The 20,146-nt window shown below is 45.4% G+C and overlaps 2 protein-coding genes across 2 annotated transcripts; one reads left to right on the forward strand and one right to left on the reverse strand.

The window, feature by feature from the left end:
- Positions 1 to 58: 58 nt before the first annotated feature.
- EYB26_009671 (uncharacterized protein) lies at positions 59 to 1,697 on the reverse strand (the record flags this gene model as incomplete). Its single annotated transcript, XM_054268918.1, has 5 exons — positions 59 to 1,103; positions 1,173 to 1,303; positions 1,382 to 1,398; positions 1,470 to 1,535; positions 1,595 to 1,697. 5 exons carry the CDS (start codon positions 1,695 to 1,697, stop codon positions 59 to 61), a joined length of 1,362 nt encoding a protein of 453 aa, XP_054124893.1.
- A 16,420-nt stretch (positions 1,698 to 18,117) lies between these two features.
- On the forward strand, positions 18,118 to 19,545 carry EYB26_009672 (uncharacterized protein; the record flags this gene model as incomplete). The annotated part of the gene is made up of 2 exons (XM_054268919.1): positions 18,118 to 18,817; positions 18,921 to 19,150. 2 exons carry the CDS (start codon positions 18,118 to 18,120, stop codon positions 19,148 to 19,150), a joined length of 930 nt encoding a protein of 309 aa, XP_054124894.1.
- Positions 19,546 to 20,146: the final 601 nt, after the last annotated feature.

Below are 20,146 nucleotides of genomic sequence, written 5' to 3' on the forward strand. Positions count from 1 at the left end.
GGGAACAAACGTTCAAATGAATGTAAAGGTAAAGAAGGAATTGATACAGCTAAGATACTTAGTACACTGGTTGAGCAGCACCAGGACGATCACAGTAAACTCCGGGTCCGGCCTGGATGCAAATTAGTCCAGGGGGACAGGCCCGGACAACCCAACTGCCATGGTTGCAGACACCAAAACTGTTACCAGCGCAGGCATGGACTCCATCGGTAGGGCAGGGGCCACCTGGCACGGGCCAGGTGGTGCTTGAAGCAGTTGAAGTGGTGGTAGTAGTAATCGTGGATTCCTTCGAAGTAGTTGTCGTAGCGGGAGGAGTTGGAGTTGAAGTAGTTGTCGTAGCGGGGGGAGTTGAAGTTGAAGTAGTTGTCGTAGTGGAGGTAGTGGTCGTGGTAGGAGTTGGTGGTCTAGGCGGCAGAGAAGAGCGAACTTCAGATATGAATCTAGGATTGGGAAATGCCTGGCTGACATCCCATACCATGACACCACCAAAGGAGGTCCAGCCATGCTCGAGTATATAATTAATGATCGTACCAATGAAGAAAGCTGGCACAAACCCGTTACCAGCACCTTTGCTACCAAGAACACCCATGAAGACTTTGACATCAGAGTTGTTGGAGATGGTCTTGGCCCATAGTTCCCACGTATCGAAGTTAAAGTCGGGCTGTTCATGAGCTAAAGGGAAAAAGTGATTAACACCACAATAATTGTTATAGAACTGGACGAAGACCGCATCAATGTGAACGGGACCTATCAACAACTCGTTATTAGCGCGATCGGGGTAAGGACACTGCGGGGCGACCGTCAGAAGATAGGTCTTTGATGGGTCTGTGAGAAATAGACGGCGTAGTTCGCTTGCAAAAGGGACCAGGTTGCGCATTTGTTGATTTTCAAAGTCAAGGTCGAAACCATCGATAACAGCGTTCAAGAATGGGCGATAGTCAACCAAATGACTAGAGTGATTTACAGGCCCGAATAACTGCCACAGTATTAATGCTGCAGCCCTTGCAGTAGGAGGATCAGGAAAACCACCCTCATCGTAGGTAGCACCTCCAAGAGATATGAGAATCGTCTTTCCAAGATTCTGGCATTTAATAATATCCTCACTGGATATAAATGTTAGATATTTCATTAGTATAAGCATATTCATATAAGTTAGAAGCTCTCAACTTTACGCAATCTGTGGGCACTTCATTCTTTCAGTTCCAGGAATCTGGGTACAGTTATTTCCAGCATTAGCAAAATTGACATTGGGTAATTCGCCTGGGCTACGCATGATGCTGGTAACGAAAGCAATCATAAAAACCTAATTCTGTTATTAGTATCAAAGCTGATTGAATCCTACACTGATTCTCATTTGTTGACAGGGTAATATAGTCCATACATCAACTTCAGGTAGATCTGTACACGCAACAGCACTTAGTATAAATTTTATATATAATATATTAATTCCATATCAACGCATGACTTACGTTCACAGTAGAATCCTAAACGCTTCTGACCACCCTCTTCTTCAGGCTTGCCAAAGGAGTTTTGGCCTTGAATAATTAAATGTCAGAGATGGCTATTTCATTGCTTTATAGGGTTAAGTTATTACCCCAGTACACAGCGAGATTACTGTGGCTCTTTGGGTCGAAACCAGCTTGGACGCCCTTAAAAGCTGCTAAGAAAGCGCAGACATAGAGAATAAAGTTCATCATTTTTAAAGGGAAATATTTCTCCTAGCTATGAGCTAGAAGAGAGTAAAAAGGAATATGTAAAAAAGTAGACCAGGACTTCTCAGGTGTAAATAAGAGACAAGTAAAGGAATTCCACAAAGTTGGACCACAAAGTTGGATCACAAGGTTGGTGACACTTGACAAGTATAATTCCATCATTCTAGGGGGTTATAATGGAGTTTAAGTACTGGAGGATATTCCCTTTGGTTCAAGCTGTATACTAGAAGTGGTAGGAGATGTCGCTGCTCAAGGTTACACTACTATATCATTCCCAAGACCCTCCACACGGGTATACAGAGAAAGTGAACCATAGATAACCTCATTGGAAGTTCGGAACTAATAAATGATACTCGTTTTTTGTAGATACACAAACAAAGACCCACCGGGTCTAGAATCAAGCTAGTCTTAGGGTGACGCGGTGGGATGGCAGAAAGGAATAGTTCATCCATGGATATAACAATGTAACACTTATGGAGTAGAGGAACCTGAACTGAAGTTTTAAAGTTGGTAATATATCGAATCCTAGAACAAAATAGATAATATATACCAGTAGAAAGCCCACCTGCTTTAATCGAACGCCATAAGTTATAAATACTACCTATAGAGTTATATAATTTATATGGTTAAGTAAAAGAAAAGAAAAAACTGCATCCTACCAAAAGAATATTATTTCTGAAAGACAATGGAAATAGGGCTATTAATTAAGGATGACTTTGTGGGTCACGATGTGTTTTACTCCGTATTATGTGCGCATACTGGTACCGAGGGTATATTAGTTACCCGTAAACATCGCTCATGAACTACTGTCAGAGAATCAGCACGTCACAGCCAATAGATTAGTTAGCTAGCTCCCGACGCTAGTTATGTAATCAGAAAGGAAGCTAACGTATTTCACGGGTTAAGTGGCACAAACGGGTAAGTGGCACACCTTGTAATCGCATACAAAATAGCCATTTACAACATATCAGCAATCCCACAACAAAGCTGTATTTTTGCTTAATGTTCTAGATAGCAGTTTAAATAGACCAGTTATAAGGTTATTTAAAATTTAAAACGATTTTATTAGGTGGTTATTGGTATACAAACCAACCCTAGAAAATTACGCCGTAATTTTCAATACGAAACGATTAATAATATATTTTTAAAAAATTGACGTTATATATTCATTACTTACAGGTTCTTATAAGACATGGATAATTTTTAGATATGGTTTATATATTAATTTGTTGAGATATAAGATGTTATGGTTTGTATAGAAAATCATACAAAATTGAAGTGTGCCACTTACCCGTGAAATACGTTATGTTAGTTTAGGCCGCTAGCTAACCGCATAGTTATCTTGAAGGGATAACAATGATCCGGTGAACTAGATGCCGAAACAAGCATCCTAGGACTGAGTTCATTGAACATGAACTCCAGAATAGAACATGAAGTAGGAACAGAGACTTATGATTCGGCTAGGAAAAGGAACTACGGCATGAGAAAGAATCCGACCTATGAGCGTGAACCCGTGAACACGATAACATACCTACGATCGTATATATTCAGACCCAGGACACCCCAAAACATACCCGGGGTATGATATGTGATACCCTCCATCAGGAATCCCTCATGTATATAAAGACACTCTTGAACAGATTCAATCTCTTGACTCAGGTACGATGTCGCGTGCCAGCCATCCATAAGAAGGAGCCAATCGCGCTACTTTACCAGCACCAGCCCCTTGTTGATCCCACATGCAGGCCACTGACACGGTCCAACTTATCCTGGAGTACGTACGTACTGGTATAGTGGTACAGTCGCATCGGTCTCGACTCTTGTGGCCTCCATCTATATAGTAGCCCTCCGCCCAGTCCTCCGCGTTGCCCTACACCTAGCCCTATGCGTAGACCAGTGCGTATACCTCCACGTTGCCCTCGGTAAGGTACCGGAGCAACGCCTCATAAGAGTACTCAGTATAAAAAATATTATTATAGTACCTATAGAACGGAATTTCCCCCGAACCTTTGCTGTATCTAGGATCAGAATCGGGAATGCCGCAACTTGTCACTAGCGTAGTATAGAGCAAGACCTCTGTCAGTCTCTATTTTTTGTTAGGCTTCTAAGGCCAGTCGAGCGTATATAGGATCGGAATAATCTATCAATCAGCCGTCGATTAAATGCAATGAGAAAAAACACTTTATCATTGAACTTACCGGCTCTAATACATCTTGTAGTATCAACACTCGTTCCATCCGGGACTGGTGGTGTAAGTCGATCGATGATTGTCACTTGGCATTCTGGGTGTCGATTAGATATTGACAAGGCAGTCTACTCCATCTTACTTATGCCATGATATCATTCAAGCCTGCCCAAATTGCGATGGGATAGCTCAGTGCTTTTGTTGTTGCTGTGGAGTATGCAAACCAGAGAGGAGGGCCGATGGGGTCGGAGAACGCGTATCAATACGTACTATTATTATATAGTATTAGATAACGATAGCTGTGTTTTTGATGCATCCTTTACTAGTTATCTATAAAGTAACGTCACCGTATTAGAGATACTAGATAATATACTCCCTCCTTCAGAAAAACGTTCACCGTGAGAGCGATTTCAAAAGTCATCCAGCTAGCTCCTCCCGTAACATCATTTCCAGTACTTATCCTCAATACCTAGCTTCTCCTCACAAAGAGCTCGATCGCAACGACTTTTTCTCGTTCCGTTACGAAAAATGCTTGTGCTGGACCATCAGGCAGGACGAAGAACATCATGGCTCCATGGAGAACCGTGAAACCACCGACGGCTAGAAAAATGCGCGCCTTTGTGATGCAACTCTATTGGCTACTAGAAGCTTACAGTACTGTTGATCTGAAACATCAAAAACGTACTATGGAATCCACCGGGGTCAACCACAGTGTAGTGCTGTTGTTGTGACCCGAGACGATGTGTACAGATTCTTGTTGGTTCAAAGTTTCATGTTGTGACATTAACCGAGTTTGTAGGTATTGGTCACATGGTACGGTATGGGATGGATGGTCACGTCAGGCTATACAGAGTACTATAGGCCGCCGTACGATTATCACATGGCCAAAGACGCCCACCGTTTTCGTAACATGAGGTACCCCACTTGATCTTCTTCAGCACTACATTACGGAGTATACTATGTAAGAGTTTTAACTGGTGGCAAGTCATTTTGCTTCCTCCAATGATGGATAACTTACGTAGTACGTAATACAAAGGCTAACTAACTACCATAGTTAACTAGCGCGCTCTCGGTATGCTAATGAAAAATGGGGCGAGCCGGTGTTTACGATTGGAAAGTCTTGCCTAATGTGCTCAAATAATGTACCTGACTAGTTAACTAAGTGTGTTTGGTTAATAGTTATGTCACCAGTGGTTCTACGTATAGCCTAAGCAATCGACACCTGCTGTACCATAGTAGCACGTGTACTAACTAGTTACTCTGTAAAGGCTTGACTGTTGAGGCATCAAACCGCGTCAACGCTCATGCTTGATGCATCCGAGTAATGAGATCTCGGAGGGTCTCCGGTCGCAATCCTCGAGCTTCACGCGCTTGTACGAGGTGTCGCAGGCGCAAGATAGGATTTTGTATATTCTAGGTGCGGCCCTCCCGCAGGAATTGATCCCCGACTATGAGGTGTCGTCGAGATGCTCTGTTGAGGACGATTGAAGGATAAAGAAGACAGCCAATCAGAGAATATGCACGTGACTCTGAGGGAACTCCGATCGCTTCACATAACGAAGTGGCTGGCTATGTCTATATAGGATTAGCGTCACAATATACCGTACGAAGTACTATGTAGGGATATCGTTTAGTCTCGCCACTTCGACACCATTCCACCTTCTGAAAATTGTAAGATCAATCCTGAATATGAGAATCGTTCATCGTCCGACTGATACCGAATCAAACAATGTTAAATCGTACCATTGACCAATATAAGCAAAACCTGAGACCCATGGGTTCGCTCTTTTCCGCCTGGAGCCCACTCTTTCATCGCGAATCTCCAACGTGGGATATCCTTAGACTTTGTCACAATTCCGTGCCACTTATGGGTTTAAATGAGGTCTCTCGAAACCAAAGTAGCTAAAAATAATTTTTTTCGCTTTCAATTCTTCTGTCGTGTGGGTATATTAGCTTCAGAATTGTCGGAACGTCTATAATAGCAAGAGTAGCACATTAATCTGCTCATTATCAGCCACTCACACTATCTAGCAGACAGGAAGCGCAAAGAGAAACGAAACCAAGTAAGAGGTGAAAATGACTCACAACTATCCGAGGCCATACGTGGCCACTCTGCACCTCCGGGGCTCCTCTTACATAGTATGAAATTGGTCTGCAGCATGGCCAACAAGTAAAAGAGCAGATCCACACCAAAATCAAAACGTACACAATATTCTTCCAAGAAACGGCTGGTCTGAAGACCTGGGAAGACGCAAAGGAGCGCTCGAAGATCTTTATTCCAATCCTTGAGAAGCTGTATCCCGAGGTGTTATTATGGATATTATAACACCGGACGGAGAGACTCGTTTACAATTCCTAAACGAAGTTGGACTAGTTGGCAAGATCGGAGTCAACTCTCACGGATTCGGAATCTGTATGAATGCGATTCGATGCGGGGCGCTTTCGTTTACCGACTCATGTCATGTGCCGTCGTAGGGCTAGCTTTTTTTTTTTTTTTTTTTTTCTTTGGCGGAAACAAGCCATCGGATCAGTTAAGTTAGCTGCATATCATTGTTACATGCTTTAGTGCCTAATCTAACTAACTTGTCTCCATTGTTGAGTTATATCTCAGACAATTAAACAATCTGGGGTGCTATTGTGTTCAATGTACAGAGTAATATCAGTGTCAAGGATCTGCCATGAAAAGTGTAGAAGATAGTTACGTCTCATCGACTAACCAGTATGTTATGCTATGTACTATGTAAGTGATAAGTGATAGCCTTCCTTTCTTTCTACGTCTCCCATCCTGGGCAGAATATTGATTGTTCATTTGTAAGAAGCTGACTAGAAGCTGACCCGACACACACTCAGCCCAGCAATACTCTGTACCTGTATGCATGTCAAGGATCAATTAACTAACTAACTAATGTCAGACCCTGTGGCTGACTCCCCACTGAGGCCTGGCCTAGCCACCGACTTCCGAGATTATAGTTGACGACTAGGTTTGCCCCGAGATCATCGCGGTTGCAGACGATGAAGGTTGTCAATGATAATTGCCTAATCGGGCAATTCATTAGTTGTCGATTTTGGGTCGGCTGAGTCAAGAGTCGGCGTTTTGTGTCTTACAGATTCAGACGGTAGAAAATGTAGAGTGCTACAGATTATTTATGTGATCTAGGTACTGATGCTATATCTACATGTGGTTGTCGTACCATCTACTTAAACTCGAATACCCATCGATGATAGATAGCACTCAATAAATCTGCATCTTCAGTTTACAGTATGCCCAACATACAAGTTCATGATAACCCTAACGAACCACACAAACGCGCTACTATATGTTTAACTACACTACAGCCTGCCTTATTTACATGTTGCAAACGGATGAAAGCGCCGCGTCTGCTCCGGAACAAACCCAACAGCTCACTTTGATATCTCAAATGGCTAATCATAGCGGGGACTATTCGGGCACAAACCCAGTTCGAAAATTTGATGCTTGTAGCTGAGCTTCTACAGAGTGCAGCTCTTCTGCCCATTTGGACCCCAAGTCCCTGGGGCCTCGTCATCCCCTTTCAGGCATGGTTATTGCGAAAGCTGAAGAAGCTGACTACTACTAGGAATCCGATCCGCTCCAACCCGCCCAAAGTGATTCCGTAATCCGTATACTAACTACCGTGTACGTTAAGTTAACTAATTTATGGAGTATGCACGTAATTCGATGAGCAATTGGGGTTGAAACGGGCGTCGAGTCCGCGGTAGTACAAAGTTTTAGATACTCGAATGACAAATTCCCTCTCTTCACCAGATAGTTAGATAGTCAACAGAGTACGGCGCTGGATAGCTTACTACTACATACGCACGCAGCAGCGATTTCTCTCGCACACCGTTAACTAACTAGAACGACGTCCATACGTAATAACAATTAGCTGACTAGTCAATTAGTTAGTACGGGGTAATTAGTGCATTCTTCAAGTCACCCTGACACTGGTCGGCGTCCATCATGTCATGCCATGCAACAAGACTGATTCAGTGGACTGCATATCTAGTGCATAGCTCTGAAGGTCTGATCACCTCTCCGAAATCATTCCGCGTTTCAAGTTCACCATCATTTTCCTTGCTAATAGAAGTGGTAAGTTAACTAAGGTAGGTTAGTTAGCTAGTTAGTTAGCTAGTTAGTTAGTTAGCGAGTCCTTGATTATCGTCATCACATGAATACCAAAGCACACATATGCACTCCATACTGATCAACGGACAAGCCTTGCAGAATCTCCAATGTCAGAAAGTCAGAAAAGTGGTTTTAACGGTGGGGTCTCTCGATACATGGATACTACTATACTACGTACGTAGTATAATAGCCCCTATTAATCTTAAGAGTCATATGTAGTAGACTTAAACGTACCAGTACTTATGGACTCTGGAGAGCAAAGAGACGGTGGAAATCCTCAACGTGATCTCGTGCAATGTTTCCGGGTCGCTGGGCAGCAAGAACAGGCAGCACCGCCTCCTCGGTAGATGGCGTGTACTGTGCACGTATTAGATATTAGACCGTTGCGGTTGTCTGTCGGAGCCATGTACCAATCGTTGATCGATTGTCGTCCATTTTCACGCATCCCGTTTCACCCTCGCAGCGCAGTGCAGTGCAGTCGCTAAGCCACGCGAATCAGCCCCCCCCCCTTTTTTTTTTTTTCTCTCTCTCTCTCATGTGTTCTTTCCCCTCTCTCATTTCCTAATCAAGTACTCCGATACTAAGTTAGTTAGTTAGTTATCGTACCATATTCTCAATCACAGCTTGTAACGGAGGGAGGGAAGCGAGTAAGTACGAGGTCGGAAATAATAATCGACTAATTAAGCGAGGGGTATTTCCATATGCAAAAACCAGAAAAGAAAAACACATGATAGGCTGGGAGAAACAGCAACGCAATGAATGACATGACCTTTTCCTTTTTATTTCCTACTCCGTAAACTAGTTACTAACTTAACTACTACTACATATGTGGTAAGTAAGAGTAGGTGGTGCTTTGACAACGTCTACCTAATTATTATTAAAGCCACTTTGAACCACTAATCAGTGACCAGTGACAACCCGCCAGTGCCACCAATTCTAGACACTTGGTACGTCCAAGTCTACAAGAAAAAGTTGGAGAAAACTAACTAACAAACCTGCAGAAAATAGACAAATCTGCTGGCCTGGCCTAGATCATTTATTGACCGCTCTTGGGGCGATCCACTCTCGTCCCCTCACAGGCTCACAGGCAGGCTCGATCAAGACTGGGGAGGAGGGGGGGGGAATGATGTTCTTAGGCATTTGGCATTTGCAATTTGCCAAATCGAACAGTGGTCAAATCCCGGAGGCGCGTTTGATGGCGTCCTATCAGTAGCGAGACGAAGCGAGTTACATGGCCTACTAAAGTGAGCACTAAGATAATCTGTGTGGTCTACTAACTAACTAACTAACTAACTAAGGGGCGGGGGGGGGGGCACCCCAGAGCCAGACAGGGCAGTGGGGTAGCCAAAAAGGAGCCACAAGTTCACAAACTGTGAAGCACTGAAGGTACGTACATACAGTAGTTACTACTTACTAGTCAGTCCAAGCTAGCCAGCCAGCCAGCTACAGAAAAATCGACTAAATATCAAAAAGCGTTAAGACCTTAAGTTAGACTTTGGGTGGATTCTGGAGTACGCCTCTTCCACGGAGAAAGCATTCCGAGATGATCAGGCGACCAACTACGGAGTATGTAGAGTAAAATGAGAGACATCTGCTAGACCCTGTGGGCCGGAAAAAAAGGAGCGAAAACGAGACGATGGCTTTGGTTGTTTCGACGATAATTCGAATTGTCAGGACTAACACACTGAGTCACACATCGGTGACTTTCTTGATGTTGCGTTGTGTCTCTGGCTTGTTTGATTGGTTTGAGATACGCTTGAGCCTTGCGGAGTACTCATAATGAGTTACGTAGTATGAATACTGGTAATACCGGTATTACGGGTCAAGTTGCCTAATTACTTTTTATGTACTAGTTAGTCAGTATGTGTTTGCTGTACAGGTCCTGTACGTATTCATATTACATACCGCATATACGGATATACTCGTGTGTGGACGGAGGACGTGGTTGTTAGGTTAGTTAATTAGGGCTGGAGATTATTTGAGCCGAAAACAGCCATAACTTGCCCTCGCTCCAAAGATCGTTTCGTTAGACGTCACGACTATCGTCAGATCTCGACAAAGGACCACAATAATCATCATGGTTCGATTTTAGTCTGGTATTTATTAATAAATTCATGAACAGATAACTTAGATGATCATCGAACTCAAATTGGGACTAACTGAAAAGTATCTGACTCGGTTATCTTGCCTAGTCCTTCTCGTACAGTCCTCTTTCCGATTCGTCTCTGCTTTCCTCCTTGGGTGACTTGTTAGTTGCTACGTAGTACGTAGTACGTAGATTCCTCAATAGATCGACCATCTAGATCTATCCAGCAACCCATGTCAACCAATCAAGGGAGTGACTATACTACGTCGTTATGTTATGTTATGCCCAGGAATCAGTAGCTAACGACGTAGTCTACGGTAGTTAGCATGTGCAGATGTTACACAAGATCAAACTATTTTACCTTTAAATACAATCTAGTAACGCGTAGTACAAGATCAAACCTAGTCTCGACCTATGCCATTTTTATATACGGCAATCTTAACTACGTATGTACGTATTTCATTTGAGCTGGCGTAATTGAGTTTTGTGTCTCAAGGGGAGCACCGAATTGTCGGGTCGCGCTGTTTGTGCGGGCCGTTGGTTTAGTTTTCTTTGCTTTTTCCTTCTTGTTAGTTAATCCTTGTCGAGTTTAGTTAGTTAGCTAGTTAGTTGACTGTTAAGTTAGTGAGCGAATCTTGACCAGAAATAGAGTATTTCGCCTTGATGAATAACTCGGCTAACTAAATGAAGGTCCCGTAGGTACTTTCGGGCTTTCGAATGTTGTAGACACACCGACATACCTATGACTAGGCTAGGAGAGTCCCAAGCGTACTGTACAGTGTATACAGTACGATCGCAAAAAGGCAGGCAGACTAGGCATGTATCCATCTCCACCGACTGACTGCATATACTCCGCAATATTTCTGTATGAGAATCGAGGCGTTTTGGTCGGTGCAAATAAGAGCCAATAATTTGTCCTGGATCGATAAAAAATGATTATACCCGCAGGCATGAAAATGGGGACATGCATCAGCCGGCGGGAATTGAAACAATATGCAGGGATGCCAGGCGGTGGTGGTGTAGGTATGTTTAACTACGTTGTAGGCTATAGCCGCTATACCAAAAGGCTCATATAATTTCCTAGAATAGGAAATTTCATGAGGCATATTTCAAATCTGTCGGTTAATGACCACGAATGTTGGGTGGCAAGTGGCGACTTCCTTCATACTTTATGCTTGACTATTACTTTAGTGCTTACTACCAAGCCTATTGACCGGAGGTCAGATCGCGATGATCAACCAAAAATCATATCGATGGACATATAGCTACACCAAGCTATAGCAATCTGTCAGTTGATAGTTAGTACTACGTAAGCTTTCCAGGGTCATAGAACAAGAAAATGACCTTCCAGACTCCAAGACACACACACACACACACACATACCAAAAAAAAAAACTCAAATTGAGATCTCAATCTTGAGAATTTAATCAAATTTAGACTCCTGACTACGGAAATCCTTACAAAGTAAAACCCAACGTCGTCCATCGACCTGTTTCTCGTTTCTTTCCATGTACGTGCGCATGCAGTGGGAGATGCCTAGCTTTGGTAGATCTGGGCAAAAGACATTATTATTTCGAATTTCGAATTTCTTTTCTTTTTTTTCCCCCCTTGTGTCTGAGATCAGATACCGACGCTATCCGATTCAGGTTTGCATCGTCATCTGTGACGCTCTCTCGCGGAAGATGGCGGCTGGTAGTGTTGTCACTGTGTATGATTTCTGAAGTAAGGTAGGTACGGTACAGCATACGAGAGATTCCGCGGACTAGATGAAGCTTGTCTGTGCCTCGATCGTAATCGATTGATCGTTTTCCCATGGACAAGACTTTTCAATATCGATTGTGCGAATCTACGTACGTTTGAAAAATATAAAAAAAAAAAAACCTTATGTGACTGACCATGGTGCGTTTCAGGAGTGACGACGCAAACCGCAAGACGGGAATTGAGCTCCGTATGCTTTCTTCTGTCCTTTGCGTTTTAACCCTATCCATCTCCAGAGTCACCGTCGACGGTGTTGTAGTGTCAACATACATTCAATAACTACTTTGATGGTGAGCCAATCATCGCACGGTACATTCATGATCCACTCCGGCGCGTCTTGCTACGTAGTAGGTTAGTATTCTAGTCGTTTTGACCACATTAGTTACGATACAGCATTCTGTACCATGCAGACGCTCATTCTGCAATGCGGAAGATACATCCCCCCCTCCCCCCAAAACAGATCTGGTGCATCACGACTCTGCCGCATGGCAAATCAAGGCAGACTACAACCAAGATCTGGCTCCTCGATCTTAGATTCATGCTCCAATCCGATCGAATGATGAGCATTGCATTGCCATACATAATAACGCATTCATTCCGGAACAGGACTAGTGTTTGGACGGTCTGGTATTGTGGCTGTTGACGGGGCTAGACATATTACGTACTCCTGGAGTCCTGAGTCCTGAGTCGTGAAGTCCAATCCAATAGGTAACTACTACGTGGTACGTAGTAACTAACTAATAATCCACGGGCTATGGATGCTTTCATCCTACGATTTACCTTACTCCATTAGTGACTCGTGAGTGAGTGATACGCGGAATTCCTTACGGAACCCCACAGAGCTGTCCATACCGCTGGATCATGCACGTAAGGCTCATTACGGAAGCGTAGAGTAGTGCGCTGGTAGGGATGTCTGCGAATACGAGACGAGAACGAACTGAGGCAAGAAAAAGGGGGCAAAAGAAAGTGAGCAAAAAGAAAACGGAGATCTGTTCTCCGCCAGGAGGCGAGTACGTACACCACATTGTACACTGTACAGTGAGTGGTACACCGCACGGAGAACGCCGCAAGGACCATAATTCATTAGTTACGGTACGTACGACCGACTGATGGAGGGAGGATATGGCTTTGCCAAGACCATGGACTTGTGTGCAAAATACCAAGAGAGCCCCGTCCCATGGCATGGCATGGCAAGGCAATTCAAGTCTTCCGACTCGCAATTAGGATTTGGGGAATCTTCAGCAATCTCCCTCCCCAAAGTAAAAAGTCCACATGGGTTGTACCACTAGTATGTATGTACCCCTCGAGTAGTAAACCTCAAACCCCAAAACTTCAAACTTTCGCATAAACTTTAGCCTAGTCGCAGTTGTTAACCCGATCTAAACACTCCCCTGGGTCCTCATCCCATGCCAATTAACGAGCTACTGAGTTGGGGCCCTTGGACACAAAGTCAACAAGTCAAAGTAAATCTGCTAGTAAAAACCTAACTTTGTCTGACAAGTTGGGCCACCAAGAAGGAAACAAAAAACAAAGTTAAGGGTAGATCTCAGACCCTTTCTTTCTTTTTTTTTTTTTTTTTTTTTTTTTTTTTCCTTTCCCGTCCCCTTCCTACGGCCTTCAATAATTTACAACGTACTAACCATCATGGAAGGAGTATGCCAGTTTGAGTTACGGGATTTGAATCATTTTGATTAGTTGGGTTTGCAAATATATTTATTACAACGACCTGTAATTCATCGTAAATGACAACTGCGACCGGTAAACGGCCGCGCAGCTGGAAGTTTGGCGGATTATTCCGGCCAGCAGTTTATTTGTCTCTGCCTTTCCTCCGTACCATGTTGGCTGAATTAACTTACTACGTAGTATACATAGGATCAGCTGTTGGTACTGGACTCGGTACCTGTGGCAGTAAGCGCTAACAACGATGGGCTACGCACTATGTAGGATGGGATGTAGGATGTTAACTAGTAATGTTATGTTAACTATGTCCTGCAGCTTGAGTCACTCGATTTTAGCTATTTCCGGGGGACATCGAAACTACGTCTTTGTTACCTGATTTGTGGGTCAACCTTAACTCTCTCTCCTCGTCTGACTGAAGTCTCTTGGAAGTGTGTTTTCAATATCGGACAACGGACTGGTCTCCGTCAAATTTTTTGTTTTGATATTACATAAAATGGCCAATTTCTGGCTGGTCAGCTGGTTAACTCGTAGTAAGGTAAGTTAACTAACTAGCTAACTAGTTAACTAGTTGTGCTACAAGTATGGTAATATATAGCGTAAAATACTATGCTATAAACGTGACCAGCGCGACCTAACCACTGACCACTGACTACTGACCACCCTCTCGGACAAGCCTACAAGTACCAGCGGATGCATGCAAGCAAGCTCACCGTGGACGATTCGTACCAGATTTCGAAAGTTTGGGTTACCAAGGTTTTTTTTTTTTCCTTCTTTCTTTTCTTTCGCTTTCGTGCGATTGGGAAAGGGGGATCCACCAACGCCAGTCTTCCCGGTGGCCTTTTCCTCGGGACTGGACTAGGCTGTTTTGATTTTACTGCGTGGTTTTTGAGTTGGGCGCATCGTATTCACTATTCGATAGTAATATCGTACTAATATGATGCACGAAGCTTAACTGCTGAACACTCCAATGCCGTTCTAAGAAGTTAAGTTAATATACGTGGTATGTATAGTTGTATACTCCGGATATCTGTATATTACTCTACTGCGTAGTATAGTACGTGGTATACAATAGGGGGCTCGACGTACACTGTACATAGACAGTACGTATTGACGCTAACAGTACGGTGACGGTCTCTTGGGACCAAAGTGCCGTCTCTGATTGGCCGGTCCTTCTTAGTCGGCTACGCTCCTCCAATCACGCGTGCAGGTCGGCTACCGCTTTCTCTCCCTCGGTCTCCACCCCTTGCCCGATCGTGGAACGAGTCGACCTCCTCGTATACCCAAGGGAGTCAAAAAGTGGCTCGGAGGCATGACGCTAAGCCTCGTCTGATAGTCGTGCATATTTCTTTTGCAGGCCGTCTCTAGTTCGCCCCATAGCTGACCATGGGGTACTATTAGCTATTAGTACAGTACAGTACTACATACTACGTACGTCCGTACATACAGTACTGTACAGACTACACAGTGTAGTTACCGTCACTACACCGTGCCTCTCTCTCGTGACTTGACACGCAAGTAGCTCAGCCAGTGGCTGGTGGCTTTTTGGGTTGCGCTATGACAAGAGACTAGTGCAAATGCAGCGACTGAGCTACTCCGCATGTAGTAGAGCCTGGACATCTGCGCCCAGACTGGCACTGGCACTCACTGGCTGCAGCCGGTCACTCGCGTCGTCAAAACGGTGTATCGACGTACGACGTAGAAGAAGCTGGCCTCGACAAGACAGACAGACAGACGTGACCCGCTGGACTGCTCCCGTGCTAAGCCACTTTGGGGCTAGTGTGACCGACCGCGCTAAACTAAACTAGCCTCGGTCACCAGAGCTAGAGCTACCCAGACGGAGCAGAGCTAGAGGGGGCCGGCCTAGTCGTATTAGTGGGGCCAGACAATCTCAATTTCCACTTGTGTGTGCGTGTCTGCGCTGTGTAATATCGTGTGTATCGCAATTCGCAGCCCTCTTCACTCTTCACACTCAGTAGCCATGCAAACAAACTTTCTGCTTAGCGCCAAACCACCCCCCCCCCCCCCCCGACTTGCTCGGTTTACCAGGCCGCTCAGCCTCAAGCTATCCGATGTTGAAAGGCACAACCTGACAAAAGGAGGAGCATAACTAAACCACCATGCGCATGGGCAGCGGGTCTCGCCTCTGTGGCCACTGGCGGGCCACGAAAGGAGGAGAAGAAAATAACCGGCCGCGGCTGCTCACGTATCGCCTCCAACATAACATAACATAACATAACATACATTGATGATCTCTCCCGGATTGCCTCCTCTTTTGCCGTCGATGACATTATTGGGTCGGGCTTCCCGAATCATTTGGCTTGGATCCTGGTTGATGTAAATCAGGGTCGATGTATTCAATATCATGGTTGATGATGATGCATCACCATTGCTTCTTAATTAATATAGTGGCGAATTTTTATCAGAATCATTCGAAACGGCGAGACCAGTCAGTCACCTTGCTTGCGTCGATACGTAACGACTAACTAACTGCGTAGAGAGAAGACGGCGGTAGGAGAGGTGCAAAGTGGAACCCTGCCAAATGCGATAGTCAAGTCGGCTCCAGCTCCGTCGGCGGATACCCATCTGTGTTTTCTTTTTCCCCTTCCGTTCTGTCTTGTCTGCTGTCACGCGAAACGATCCAACTGGGAATTTCATGGTCGGGTCGGGTCTGATCGAATCATCATCCATCGTCATTGTCACGGACTTCTGTTCAACGCCGCTCCAGCCCAAGTATGTAGTCCACTTGGCTAGGTTTGCTCTGCCATGCCATGCCATGCCATGCTATGCCATGGAGGGATTAGGTTAGATGGGTTAATAGGTTGTTCCAAAAACACACGCGGTAGATGGGGCAGGACCAGAGTCTTAGGCAGTCCCATGTCCCTACCCAAAGGCCCCAAGCACCCAAAGGACCCAGTCGATTTTCCTCAGCAGTGAAGAAACCCCCAACCCCGAGTCCCAGTGGCGCACCGTCTAGTGGCTATCCGTGGGACAGTCTTCGCGCGTCCAAGATTAGACTAGGGACTAAGCAGAGTTGGTGTCGATATGGGAGATGTTAGCCTGGAACACAGTGCGTCGCTAACTAATTACATTACCGTCAATTATGGGCAAAGCATTTTTATGTACATAGTTACGTCGTCAGCATACAGCTTCAGGGTAGAGAGCTACAACGGGGATTGTATGGATAGTGTCTTACTAGTAAATCTTGGCCCTCGACGCGAAAGAAAGAGGCACAATCAATTCGAGAGAGACAACAAGAGCATTGATAGGGAGAATCAGACGAAGAGAATCCGAGCTCCATTTCCAGCTCCATCATTCGCTCGTGCCTTCCTTTTCACTTCCCACATCCACAGGTCCACATCCACCCAGTCGCCTCTCTGTCTCGTTCCCTTTCCCTTGCCCTTTCCACTTCCATTCCTTCTCTCTGTTTTCTCTGCTGCCTCTCGTAAGGTTCCTTTCTTCCCCCCTCCCCAATCCGGCCCGTGCTTGTCTTGTCGATCCAAACAAGCAAGAGTGAGCGAAGTGGGCACCTGGCAAGCCCTGTTGGCTAACTACCGTACTAACCTAACTCTCCCTCCTAGCCCAGCTGCCCAGTGCCTCCTGCCTGGGCTTGCTTTGCCTTCGCTCGACTTTGCTCTCTCTTCTTGCCCTTCTTGCCCTTTCTTGCCACTATTCCTAATCAACCCAAGCCGGACCCAAACCACGTTACGGGGCTCTTCATCTTACTTTAAATCCTTAAGTAATCACCATCTGGCACTATCCTTGTAACTTATTTGTTTTACCCATCTCTACCACTCTACACTTTTAACCTGCTCGCCTATATACACTCCCTCCCCCCCCTCCCCCCCAAAACCAAAAAAAAAAAAAAAAAAACCATCTCATCCTCAATTTAACTCCCTCCGGTCTGTGTTATCCATGGATTCGGTCCTCTTACCGGGGTACAAGAGCGCGACTTTTTTTATCTTGTTCCTCCAGTAAGCAGGCCAAACGTCGGCGCGATTACCGCCCTGTCCGCTGGGTCTTGCTGTGTCATACATACCCATTGCTGTGTCAGTCTCCTGCTTCCCTTCTGGTTGGAACGTGACCTCGCGCGCTTTCTTTTCCTCTACCTCACCTTACCTCGTATATTCTTTTCCCTTGTGATCGCGCTTCCACGATTGTCTGTCTTTTTCGGCCGTGTCTTGCATTATTACGCTTCGTCGAAAAGCTACCCTTATATCGTCTTTCCCAACACGGAAATATCGACACCAAATTATCTCGAGCTCATTAGCAGTTGTCTCGGTTGGGCATCAAAAAGAGCGTGGGGAACCAAGAGGCAATTACAGTCGCTTGCTTAGTGTTTCCTCAAGTACACGCAAAACCAACGAAGTTGCGAGTCGTATGCATTGAAAGTTAGTGTTGTGTTGACGATTCAACTTATCGAAACAAAAGGTTCTGCGGTGACATCTCTGAATTACCTACCGCGTCTGCTATTTAAGGTGGCTTTTGTCTTTTTCTGTTCCTCTGTTTTTGTCTCCTTTTCCCCAAATCAGTCTCATCTTCATAGCTGCCGAACATGGCTGGCGGCACAGCGGTGCTGGAACCGACCTACCACGGGTATGTGGCTACGACGCAAGATGCACTGATCTTATTTGAGGCCTGTTTGACTGGTGTGCTGCCTCACGTGCCGCGACGACCGCACGATCGGGAACGCAATCATCTCGTGCGCAGTGGCAGTGTGTTTATTTATGAGGAGAACACATCCGGAATCAAACGATGGACAGACGGTGTGACCTGGAGCCCAAGTCGAATCCTCGGCAATTTCTTGGTCTATCGTGAACTCGACAAGCCGTTTCCCCCAGGTGAGAAGAAGCGTGCAATGAAGAAAGGAAATAGGCGCCCGGTTCAGGCCTCACGCCCTGGAGAGCCTTACCCCCGGTCAGACAGCACTGCTCAGTCTTATTCGCCCACGACCCCAGGCTCAAATTTTGGTGGAGATCGCCCCCAGCAATCCGACGTCGAGCGAGCGTTGGTCGGCTCTCTTGTGGATTCCTATGGTTTCAAAGACTCCGGGCTTGTCAAGAAGACCATGAGTGTTACAGTGACGGGAATCACACACCATCTGGTGTCTTATTACAGCGTGGACGACGTGATGAAGGGCATTTTGAGCCCACCGACGATGCATGACGAATTGCGCTATATTAGGCCTCGTACCGAGCTGATTTCAAAACAGAGTTTCCGCGCACCAATCGATGATGTTGACACAGGATTGGAAAGTACGGCCGATCCCTCGCAGGCCATGTATGGATATAGGACCGCTATGATGCCCACGCCAAGTTATGGAATGCAAAATACACACTCTTATGACTATATGCACAGTTCGCCATATGGTTCGCATCCGACTCAACCAGCATCGATTTCGTCATATGCCAGTGGGCCTCTTCCTGCTCAATCCGCGTCGAATCCGTATCTACCCACCCCTCCCAACGTGCCGCAGCTCTCCGTCAAACAAGAGCCCGACCAAGGCTCATACCGTGCAGGATCCTATGGCGCGACGTTTGATGCGATGGGTCAGAATCATCTGCCTACAACACTCCCTCCTGCCATGAATGCCTCCGGCATGCCGAATTCTTTGGACCGACACCGCCATCAGCAATCCAGCAGCCCAGGAATTTACCGAAATACTTCCATGTCTGCTCGTGGCATCGGCACAGATGTCGCCTCTCCAACCGAACCGCATACATCGACGGCCCCATATTCTCGAAATAGCTTCGGCATGCCACCACAGATGGACGCCAATCACCAGTCATATGAACAGCGTAACGTCGCGGCGGCGTCTTTTGATCCTACAATTCCTCGCCGGGAGCCAAATAACATTCCGTCATTTTATACCGGGGCTGCTGATCGACAGAACTATTATACTGGGGTGGCCCACTCGAATTATCCAACGGCACAACCGATTTCCGCCTGGACCACGACGGCACCAGCTCATCCTCAAATGTGATATGATATAACTTCTCTCTCTCCGTCTGTCTGTCTCCGTCTTGTTCTAACGGCCTATTTAAAATCGAATGGTGGTTGAATTGGTAGGATCAAACAGGATATATACCCTTCTTTTATTCAAGTGTCTTGCTTTTTGCGCGTGTTTGTTTGTCTCATTTCCAGCATAAGTTTTGCCTCCGTCATTATTTCTTCATGTATGGGTGTTTGGGTGTGGTGTGTGTGTGTGTGTGTGTGTGTGTGTGTGTGATTTTTAGTATGGGACGGGTGGTCAGCTTCGCAGCAAGCATCAGGGGAGGTTACTTCAAGGTGTTGGCTTCATTTCAGCAGCAACGTTCTAATTTTTTCTGTTTCCCATTGACATTATTGACGTGTTTACGAACCATTACTTTGGTCGAAATGAAAGGGTCAGGCTGGGCGGCTTTCTGAGCTTTTAATATACGCACTGTTTATTCGCGACGTGTTCCGAGTCATTATTCTTTTCTTATATCTAATACTTGTGTGTTTGTTTAGTTGAGAGATCATCGAGCGGGTCTTTGACGTTTCTTATAGTGATCGATCCTTCTATGGAATGGACTACACAGGGGATGGCTGCAGTACTCTCT

Source organism: Talaromyces marneffei, chromosome 8, assembly GCF_009556855.1.
Source record: "Talaromyces marneffei chromosome 8, complete sequence".
Classification (NCBI taxonomy): Eukaryota; Fungi; Ascomycota; class Eurotiomycetes; order Eurotiales; family Trichocomaceae; genus Talaromyces; species Talaromyces marneffei.